General features: G+C 41.8%; 1 protein-coding gene across 2 annotated transcripts in view; it reads right to left on the bottom strand.

Moving 5' to 3' along the window:
* EI24 (EI24 autophagy associated transmembrane protein) overlaps positions 1-11,641 on the bottom strand; it is a 34,737-nt gene that overhangs the window by 1,431 nt on the left and 21,665 nt on the right. For both annotated transcript variants that reach the window (XM_039496186.1, XM_039496185.1), the window contains exons 4-10: positions 9,990-10,050; positions 8,970-9,036; positions 6,137-6,261; positions 5,092-5,211; positions 4,543-4,654; positions 1,922-2,033; positions 410-484 (exon numbers count right to left, since the gene is read on the bottom strand). In XM_039496186.1, coding sequence (XP_039352120.1) covers positions 410-484; positions 1,922-2,033; positions 4,543-4,654; positions 5,092-5,211; positions 6,137-6,261; positions 8,970-9,036; positions 9,990-10,050 — 672 coding nt within the window. The remainder of the gene's footprint in view (positions 1-409; positions 485-1,921; positions 2,034-4,542; positions 4,655-5,091; positions 5,212-6,136; positions 6,262-8,969; positions 9,037-9,989; positions 10,051-11,641) is intronic.

Genomic DNA, 11,641 nt, shown 5'->3' with positions numbered 1-11,641 from the left:
CTGTCTTGAAAAGCTTGAAGCTGCAGATAAGAGCTGAGCTGATGGCTGCCCAGGAATTCCAGGGTTTTGGCATACAGGGTGGGTGACATAAGAGGATTTCAGTTCAGTGCAGGTCTATCAATAACCTCAGAGAACCTTTCCCTTACCAGTAACACATCCTTTTGAAATGTTAACATAATGTCCTCTCTGTTAATAAAATCCTGTTTAATTTCCCTTATTTTAAATTAATGAAGGTGTCCCAACACTATTGTTCTTTCGTCACTGCATGACCAATATGTTCAGAGATGCCCAAGGGCACCCCCGGCTTACCAGACACAGTAATGCTAAAGCTCTGCTTTAGGTCATTGATTCGAGTGTCTGTTCGTCCTGCATCTAGCATTATCATGAGTTTCCTAAGGAAAATACTTACTATGCTTTCCCAGGTGTCTTTGCTTCATTGGCGCTGATGATAAATAGAGGGAAAAGAATGGAGAACAGGCAGCCACTGCAAAGTGAAGAAGGCACATTGAGCAAAAAGCCAATTACTAGAAGTTGGTGTCATAATAAGGTTACACAGGAAAATGACCTCCCGCGCAATAGAAACTGATTTCAGGACATCTCTTTGCAGGGAGCGAAGCACCATTAAACACAGGGGAAATCAAACAGCCCAACCAAGAATCATAGAATATCAGGAGGTCATTTAGTCCAACCCTCTGTTCAAAGCAGGACCTATCCCCAGACAGATTTTTACCCGTTCCCTAAATGGCCCCCTCAAGGATTGAACTCACAACCGTGGGTTTAGCAGACCAATGCTCAAACCACTGAACTATCCCTCCTCCAGTTCCCGCACTGAATTTGTATAAATGGAGCAGGTGGCACCTGTCACAATATTTATAGGGAAAAGCATTGTGCAGAGACTACATTTTTCGGCAGCTCAGATCAAGAGAGTATCACGTGCTGGGATCTGTAGCTTCCATAGGCTGCACCTGCATATTAAATAGAGATTGCTGTGGGCTTCATGGGACTATTACTGCAACCATCAGCACTTCACTGCAGCTTTAAGGGAGACAATCTCAGTCACATGGAAGACAAGTAAAAGGTGTGGCATTGACAATGTAAATAAAGGACAAGTAACTCCAATAGGATCTGGGCATGTTTAAATCTTTCCCTGCTGGGATTCACTGCAGTGTTTTTTTAAGTATTCAGTGAACTTTCGGAAGAAGGGACAGATACACAGCTTGACACTGGAATTGGGTTTTACCTCCCACATATATGCTGTCTCAGTGTTACCTTAGGCAGGGACAACACAGTTAGAAATGCAGCTCATCACAGAAAAGCTTGTCTGCATCAATAAACTGTGGCCCCTGCTAGCTCTACTTACTGCTCTGTATTATAAGTATAAAAGAAAGCATGCCGCTAACATTGGCTCCATCTGTAAGAGCATTCCAATCATATGGGAGAAGGTTACAGCAGAGTCAGAGCAGGACGAGAAATCATAAAGCAAACAACATGACATCATCTCAGCAGAGAGAAGATTTCTGAGCAGTGAGAGGATTTATGAGCTTTTCCCAGCCACTGTGCCTCCAGAACGGTCAATACAGTGGGGCAGGAAGTAGGGGAGAGTCTACTATCCAAATATGTCTCATAGTTGTATGGCAGTTCGGTGGAAGAATCTGCACTACATTTCTGATTTTAATGGAAAAATGTTCCTTATTCCGAAATGTACTTTTCCCTCCAACTACTTATTAGCAGAGCTATTTTCCTATGGTGCTGTGGAAGCAGATATACTCTTCTGATCTGCAGAGGTTGGGGAAAGGTACACTTCTCTGGTGGTCTCTTGGAGGGTGGGAATTTCGGGTGGTATCTGGGGGACATGTTACCTCTGCATTCATCACCCTCAAAGCAAGGATGCCCAGTGGTCCCAATTTACAGTGAAAGTCACCTGATGATGTAAGACGACTGCATTGCAGTGAGAAAAGCCAGCGGTAAACCAAATCCAAAGTAATAGGGCCAGTTCCTCTCAATGTTGGATAACCGTTGATGCATTTCAATGCCTAATAAAAACACAAGTTAACGTACAGAAATTTAAGGAACTAAGGCAGGAAAGTTTTGGATAAAGAGCGCGTGTTGTCACTAAATCTCATATTTCTAGAGCCAGGCATCCTGAATGATCCCAAAGTAATTTATAAACTACATAAGGGAGCTGTAGTGGCCATTCCATAGATAAGGTTGCAAACAAGTTTCTATTATAAATTAGATTTGGGCTCTACCCTATAAAATCCACAAACAAAAGAATATCAGCCTCAAAAGTGGTGTGTGAAGCCTGAGACGACAGCAGAATTTTTCTATCATGCTTCAATAAAATCTGACAAGGGATCCCTGATTTACAACACCATAGAAATAGAGATGTTCAGAGTCTAAAAATCTAATTGTTTTGCCGCTTTTGTAGTAAAAAACAGAATATAAACTTGGTTTACTGGATCCACTGAGTTGATAAGACAAAAGGCACAAGACAAAAAGCAGTTGATTAAACTCCAAGTTTGGATAACCTCAAGACTTCAAAGAGTAACCTCAGAAAAGCTGGTCAGCTCAGTTAAAATATGGAGGACTATGCTTTATTAAAAAAAATATATAGTAGATTTCTATCTTTCTCCCCACTGCTTTTTTTAAACTTTCTTGTAAAGGTTTCCCCCCCTGATAAAAATCACATTTACCATCATTGAAATGCAGACATATTTGGAATAAATGTGGCAGTAACTTATCAGTGGACTGTAAAAATACAGAACACTTACGGTGTTAAATGAAGAATCTAATTTAGATTATGAGCTTCCTGTCTTTTTATGCTTAAAATGCCCTGCAGCATATGGTGTGATGCAAAATAACGCTATGTTCGGCTGAAACTTCACTAATAGTTGAAAGTTTAGTTATTCCAATTGTAAAACTGAACTAACACTCTTCTTGTGAAAAGTAACATGGGATCTTTTATCAGCAACAAGTTGTCAAGGCATCTCTCTCTAATCTGAAAGGAAAAAGATACCATCATTTCTGTTTTTCTTCTATTACCTTTGCTGGAGAAGGTTAAACAATTTTACCATAGCTGTGAGAGACAAGTAAATGTTCATGTTCTCCATGTTTGGATATGTGCATTACAGGGCAAGAGATGGCCTGGGCCTACCTGACACTCATCATCAGGCTCCTTCCCAATCCAGAGCAATAGCATTAGAAACGAAAGTTCTCTTTTCTTCTAGTGTTTTTTCTCTAGCTGAATTTAGAATTCAGATGGTTCCAATGATGGTAAGATTGCCTCTTTGGATTTAGTTCCTGTTTGACTTAATTCCACGGAGTGAAAAATATTTGGAGCTGAAAAACCATTACACAAGACAACCTTGTTTTTTCCCCTGGAGCTAAGAATTCTGTGGTACACTGCAAACCAAGTCAGAAGGGGACCAAATCCAAGTGAGAGCCACCAGGAGAATTTCAGACTGTATCTGGCCCTCAAACAAATGTTTATTATTCTATTCATCTTCCCTGCCCTGCTTCAAACACCATGTGACTATTTCTCATCTCTGCTATAGCCTCAAGGAATAAGCAGGCAAGAGATTCAGGACAGCACAACCAGAGTGTTCAGTTACAGAAAAACAGAGAAGGGCAGTAAGTCATCTATAGTGGCCCCTTCTCTGCCAGTGTTAAATAGATTGTAAAATGATGTATTCACCCTCCTGATGTCTGTACTGCTGTGTGTGTTGCACTCACACCTTGATCCCATAAAGGTGTGGAGTCAAGATCCCTATCAGGATTTGGATTCACACTGCAATGAAGCATGCGCCAGAGAAGGGCTGGCTGCGATGTCAGAGTTGCCAGACTTCAGACAAGATGCTGAAGTCCCATCTGCCCATCTCTGGTGACTGTTTCAGGTGGAAATGTTCCCATAGCACCTTCTGAAGAAAGTCAGGGATAATATGCCATGTTGAAGCCAACATTCCTCTCTCTCAATAGAACCGTCTCTTGGACCACTAGTGGTATGGCTGATCCATTGCCTATGCAGTCCCCATAACAGCAGGATCTCACTCCCAACTATGAGGTGCTTTGGGGTGCTGCTCTGTTTTATTCATCTTATTGACGTGTCTCACCCTTGGGCAACACCTCAGCTCCATTACTGAGAACTAACATCCAAATGAGAATAAACAGGCAAGACCATTTAATAGAGTAGTACAGGTGAAAATCATCTCCTAGTTAAATCTCTCTTGTGTAAACAGCACAATAAATCAGTCAGACCAGTAAGGTTTAATGCTCTCAAAAAAAAAACAATTTGCAAATACAGCAGAGGTTCATTCTCTAAAGAGAAGACCATATTCCATACTCTTGAGGTGAGGGAGGAGGAAGCAGGGATGGAGGGGGAGAGAGTGATCACTTGGTAACATCCCAAGTTACTTGTCTGGATAAAGTGTGTTTGAAACTGGATCGTCTGCCTATCGGGGAGTTTATGCATTGAAAATATTTCCAGCAATGCAGAATGTCCCCAGACACATGCTGTTAGCCTTGAAAGCGAAGGGTAGCACTAACCTTTATTAAACCAGCGATACTCAAAGCAGTACAGGGAGTAGAGCAGCGACATGTGCAGGAGACTAACCAGCTGGCCAATGATATCAATTGGGAAGAGGCTCACAATCATCCCCTGCAGAGGAAGAGAAGAAATTGATTGAGTTTGCTTTCTGCAGTGTACAGCACAGCAGGAAAACAATACATTTATCTTCACCCTAGAGTGTGATATGGGAGCACATCTAGAGAGGACCTTGCTTTCTTGTAGTTTTCATTTTATTCCCTCCCGCCCTCCAATAGGACCCTCCGAACCCCACCTCCCTTCTAGCAAAGCTCATCCTGTCACTTTGGGAACATCCATCAACTTGGCCACAATTCTCTGCATATAACAGTTTCCTTGTCACAGCTCAGCCCTCCAGCCAAGAGGCTCTCTCTTCCAAGGCTGTCACTAATGCCAACAGCTGCATTCGAACAGCAGAATGGTTTGGCATCTCCCCCTCAGCATTTCACAGCTAATATGCATTTGGTTCTCTACTGACCCAGATACAGAACCCGAGAAAGGTCTAATCTCACCTGGATGAGGAACAGTGCTTGCAGTAAGAGGTTAAATAGCATGTCAGCAATGATTTTACTGACACTGGAAAAGGGCTGGGGCTTTCTTCCGGAAACCTCAAATGCCAAATCTGCGATGTCCTGAAATAGAGAAACACATTTCAGGGAAACTAATTTACAAAGACAATTAACACGAGTGACTGCACTACTGATCTGCAGCCAGCATGCAGATTCCACTGAGTACACCTTCAGGATGCAATCTTGTCTTCTTACTGAGGCAGTAACAGCTTTAGCTCAGCAGCTAATGTCATAATAAGGGTTTGCACTTTTCATTCAAGTGGCTCAGAGTACTTTAGACATCTGGGTATCATTAACCCCATTGCTACAAATGGAGAAACTGAGGCACAGAGTCCAAAGTCATACAGTAAGCCAGTGGCAGAGCACAGAATAGAACTCAGGTCTCCCAACTCCCAGTCCCTTTCTCTAATCACATCACCATGCTGCCTCCAACTGCATATTTTCCAAACATACTGTCAATCAAATAACGGTGGCAAGAAAAAGAACAGTGGTCATTTCTCCCAGAAAGCAGCAAGACATCTCCTCATCATCATGAAACACAGTGCACATATTCCACATATCCTGCCAACACACGCAACACGAGCAACTACCACACATCCCATCTGGAACAACCACCTTTGTGTAGAAATGTTCCTTTTATAGCATTATACATAACAGAGCACATGGCCTTCCACATTTTGCCCAAATAAGGGCCACGCGAGCAGCTTGTTTGAGCCAGAAGGCCTTATCTAATACATCTGAAATAAAGCAGGTTACGGCTCATTTACAGAGGTGCCAGTCTGCAGAAACTACATGTTCCAGCATGCAATGTTCCGTCTCAATCTGATTGGTCACCCTCCATACTAAACACAAAGGAGGCTGTGGGCTGTACTATTGCTCTATGGTCTTAACTGACCCACCCGTAACACAGCATATACTATGTCACTTGTTTAATGTGAACTCCTGCTCCCACAGCTAACGAGGGCTGTTCCTCGTCATCCTCACCTACCTGAAACCAGATGGCATTGACGACTTTACTGAGCACAAACAGGGGAAGGACCCAAAGGGCACCAAAAATAGAGGTGAGGATAAATTCCAGCCAAGACCAGACATCACCGTGTAGTGAGGGGTCACCTTCAAAATAAGAATAAAGTCCCCATCAGCGACATGCACATGGGATTCTCTTCATTTCAGACTGCACAACCTACAGTTACAATGGAAAAACAGCTGCCAGCAGCCTCTTGGTACAGATGTAATATTCTGGTCCTACTACAAAAAGGGAGATAGGAAATGGCCCTTCCAGGTTTTATCAACTTCCGTTCCTTACAGACCCATTTTCATGCACCTGCTCTTTATTTACTTCTAATAATATCCTAGCAGCAGTACTTCCATAGGGAACCAGTGGTTTAATCCTTTGGGACTGCCAAAAAGCATCCTGCTAGTTCAAAAGCAATGGCTTTCAATTTCTTGTGGTATAAGCAGGAACATAGTTTCCTCTTCCATCATTAGGAATAAGGTTTCTGGGTTCGACATTTATTTGCTGAAAACATATATGGATGGGAAGAGAAAGCATTCTGCAACTAAAATGTCATGCAGCAGACACACGGGAAGACAGCTCTCACCTATACCTCAAATACGGTTTTGAACAGATGTTATCAAAGCTGTGTGTTTTGGTACTCAGGAGATGAGAGGCCCAGAACACCCAGGAAAAAAAAATGGGGTTCTCCTTTGTTTTGATGGATAACTCTGTAAGAGGTTTCTGATCCTTGTAGCTAGATTCCCCGACCTATCTGCTCCTCAAGTGCTCACTCTCAGCAGCATTCTGTTCCCTGCTCTGCCTGAACACTCAGAGTGGGAAAAGGAAACAAGAAGCAACAATTACAGCAGGCACATCATGAGCAGCCCAGACATCTGAACAGTGGGGAAAGCTCATCCAGCAACAGGAAGGAAGGGACCGGGATGAAAGTAAAAGGACAGAATGGAGTAAGGCAAAAGGATAGAGAGTGACAGGAAGAGGGAAAAGAGATGGACAAAGATGTGGGGGGAGGCAAGAGAGAAGAGGGTAGGACACAAAGAAAAGGGGAAATAGTGTTAAACAGAACAGAACTACAGGATGGGGGAGACAGACAGGTCAGGAGACATAGGGTAAGGGGAAGACATTTCCCTGTTTAGATACTTATATGGCGTCCATCACTGTAGTGTTAGAGGACCTCCCAAAAATTAAAAACAGTCAATATCACTGACTGTATCTCCCTTTCTTCCCAAAAAGTTGTTTGTTTAGATAGTTGGAGCTTTTTTGTGTTTGTTTGTGTTACGTGAGAAGAACTTACTCAGGGATGATGCAACCAAAGATCCATTTCCCCTGAATTTTCAGTGTTCTCCGAGCCCAAAAACACTTGGCAGCCCTACTTTTAGCTTACCTCACATCAGTAATTATTGGGCATGCCTCTGGCTGTTCTGGATCTGTGCTGAAGCTCCTCCTCATATGACAGAAAACTGGAAGCAATGTGACTGTATCACATTGCTAACAAAATGACTTCCACTGATACTAAGAGGCAGACCCCCCAACGCCTCCTAGCATTTGCCCCTAGCGTTCAATACATGTTACTATTCCCATGCACGGAGTTTTAACATGTTGGATTTTACATTTGCTTTCAGTATTAAGGCTTAATTTCAATGGTTTTAATAAGAATCTGAGACCATGAAAATGAGTGGAGACTTTTCCTGTTAGTGTGACTAGTAATATATAAAATTTGCGGTCCATGCCACTTAACTTAAAAAGCACTTTACAACATTTAAATGAGGACTCTTGCAAAATATAAAATGAATTGTCTGGGATAAGAAGTGTTAACAGCTTTAGACTTTACTGGCTGGTAAGAGAATACACCAATTAAAAAACAATTCATCCCATGTCTAATGTCCCTGTTACATATTGTGAACTCCATGAGAAGCTACATCCCCAATAAAGAGGAGGATGTACAGCTTGTGATGAAATTCACTCTGAACAGTATTTAAATGAAAGTAATTACAAACAGAAGCAGGATTCCCACGTGGAGAAAAAATAACTGGGAATGGGCGACAGGGGATAGATCGCTGGATGATTCCCTGTTCTGTTCATTCCCTCTGGGGCACCTGGCACTGGCCATTGTGGGAAGACAGGATACTGAGCTAGATGGACCTTTGGTCTGACCCAGTTTGGCCATTCTTATGTAACTATCTTAATACTAAAACACAGGGTTCCAAAAAAAAGTCTCCCCCGCTCCACAGTCTGTTAGCAGAACTGCTCATCAATCTTTCTATCTGATACACAATCATGCTGATCAAGTCATTGGAACACTGTTTAACTTTGTCAAAGTGTGCTTTTTAAGGCTGATGTGTCAGTTTTCACAAGGGAAAGACAATCTGGCTGAGATTTTCAAAGAAGCTTAAAGAATGTGGCTGTCCAATTCCCATTAATTTTAATGGGACCTGAGCATCCAAAGCCCATAGTTTTGGAAATTTTGATCTGAGTCAGTTCACTAAAGAGGATGTGGCAGCATTAATGCATGAAACACACAGGAAGAGGCGGGCACTGCCCACACTGAGTGGGTCGAATCCTGAGTTGTACTGAGCCCTTACATCCCTCACTCAAGTCAATGGGAGCTGCAGATATTCAGCATCTCTAAGGATTTTGCCCTCAGTTAAATATCTGAGAGAGGGAAATAACTCAAGGATGCAGAGGCGGGATGTGGGAGCACTTGGGGGCAGAGTCTCCTTAGTCTTCTACACAGATGCTGATAATCATTTACCCTGAGGAGAACTGATGTCCTAGAACTCTTTAAAGAAACAAATTATATACTTACCAATTATCTGTGCTGTGACTGACTGAAGTACAGGTATAAATACTCGGTAAAACAAGAGGAGACTAAGCTAAAGGAAAAAGGCAACAAGGAAATCATAAAAGTGGTTTTGTTAATGACATTTACAGGTTCACTTCTATTACTCTTATCTCTATCCATCAACCCATCAAACCCTCAACTGCCTCAAAGTGTCCATCTCCTGCAGGACCCCTACTAAAAGTACCATCTTGTCTGACTGCACTGCCATTGCCACGCTCAATGGCTTTGGCAAACTGAGAGGCTGTTTCATATTTGGCACCTTAACACCTCAGCTTCAGATGGGGCAATAACTTTCATCTACAGTGACAAAGATCCATAAACACTGATTTAAAGGCATATTTCATGCAGGCACTGTGCATTCTCTATTTAATAGCAAAATGTTTGCCTGCCATCTATTAAAAATTAAACACCATGACCCATCAATACAGAGCGCTGAAAGATCGCTGCTCTACTTAAATACAACCAAAATATATCATTGAACTTTTTCCTTTCAACATTTCCATGTTGATTCCTCACCCATCATGACAAAGTCTAATGGAAGATGAAAAGAAACAAGTGATTTATTAGGCTGCAAAGCACCTATTACAATCATGAATAAACCTGGCCAAACTCATTAACAGCTATTTGGAAAGCCGACCTGAGTAAATGTAATATTCGATTCAGTGGAGCAGCACTACAGACTTCATTTGATCAGCAGGTGAACAAGCAGCATTAGGAACTCGAGAAACAGACTCCAGATTAATATAATGGTCTGTTTAGGGAATACAGTAGTTCAACTATATATTTTAAGGAGGGTCCCCCTTTATATAAAACATCAAAACTTAGAAATTTACTGGTTTCTCTCAATTCATAATGCCTTCCAGCTTAGCCAGGCAGCCATGCTGACATATCACCTTTAAAACCATAAAAGCACTGAAGCAGTGCACTGGTTTAAACTGGTGCTTCAATTTTTAAGTTAGAAAATTAAAAAAAAATTACACTTACCCAGAATACGCCTCCATTCCATGCACAACATTGAAAAATCCGGCTTACAATCCGAGGTTCACTGGAGAGCAATAAAACACAAGCATGTGAGACTATCACTGTAGCTGCTTCTCTTCAAAGCAAATTATCCCCAGCATCCTGGGTCACTGAGAACCACTTTTATACAATATCTTAACTAAGAATGTGCTGGGTGCCTTCAAAAATACATATAAGACCAACTTAATTCTAGTAATAGAATTTATTAAGTCAGCAGCACTGTAATTCTCCAGCAATTCACCACACAAACTCATGACATATGCTCACTGCAACACACAAGTTAATTTTTCAACTCTTACAGAAAACTACTGCTGTTGCATCAGAAAGTCCATTTCAACCTAGTGTTTATTCCCAGCAGAAACTATTTTAAAATGGAATTAAAATTGAGATTATATATCAGTAATTTAGAGTAAAAGACTTTACAAGGATATTGTAATTATTCCAAGAACAAGCATTAGAAATCCAGGAAATTCAAAGTTAAAGTTAAATCCAAAATGTTAAGGAATGGAAATGCATAGTTAAAACATCCATGCAGTAACTACTGAATTATGATTAGTGCATAACTGTATCTGCAGTCTCTCCTCCGTAATAAGAGTCCGTTAGTGCCGCTCCAAAGTTCTTCCATCTGACCTCAGAGATTCCTAGGAGATGCCAGGTGTATTGTTCCATTTCGTACGTGAGTTCTTTCAACCTCCCTATTTGTCTCAATGTCCTTACATTCCATGTGGCTATGATGATGTTATCTCTTCCATGGATCCTCTGCTGTGTTGGGGTTACACCAGTAGTATATTTGTCACGTCCGCCCTGGTGGGAGACGGATGGCGCAGTCATTATTAACCTGGGCTGCGACCAATCCAGTATGGACATGGTTGAATGGCCCATCATATGGTGTGTCTTGGGCAAATTTCTAACCTGGAGGAGCCCATCCCTCTTCAGGCAGCCCCCTTTTAGTAGCCTCTTACGACATGCAGGAGGAGCAGTGGGCCTATTCTGTCCCCGGACCCACAGGGGGACGTGAAGAGGACAAACATGTCAACGGCGTAGGATTTCTTGTGCATAAAGATATCAAGAATTCAGTATTAGGATGCCGCCCAATATCCAGCAGACTTATTTCCATCAGTTATTTCCAGCAGCTGGTCCTGGAACCCACCAGAGGAGAGGCAATTCATGATTTAGTCCTAAGTGGAGCACAAGCTCTGGTCCAAGAGGCGAATATAGCTGGACCGCTTGGTAATAGTGACAATATAATTAAATTTAATATCCCTGGAAGGAAAAACCACCACAGCGGCCCAACACTGTAGCATTTAATTTCAGAAAGGGGAACTACACAAAAATGAGGAGGTTAGTTCAAACAGAAATTAAAGGGTACAGTGCCAAAAGTGAAATCTCTGCAAGCTGCGTGGAAACTTTTTAAAGACACCATAATAGAGGCTCAACTTAAATGTATGCCCCAGATAAAAAAACATAGTAAGAGAACCAAAAAAGAGCCATGGTGGCTAAACAACAAAGTAAAAGAAGCAGTGAGAGGCAAAAAGGCATCCTTTAAAAAGTGGAAGTTAAATCCTAGTGAGGAAAATAGAAAGGAACATAAACACTGGCAAATGAAGTGTAAAAAT

Source organism: Mauremys reevesii, linkage group 12 (genome assembly GCF_016161935.1).
Source record: "Mauremys reevesii isolate NIE-2019 linkage group 12, ASM1616193v1, whole genome shotgun sequence".
Taxonomy (NCBI): Eukaryota; Metazoa; Chordata; order Testudines; family Geoemydidae; genus Mauremys; species Mauremys reevesii.
Note: the sequence above shows the minus strand (reverse complement) of the source record. Positions and strands in the feature narration are given on the sequence as shown.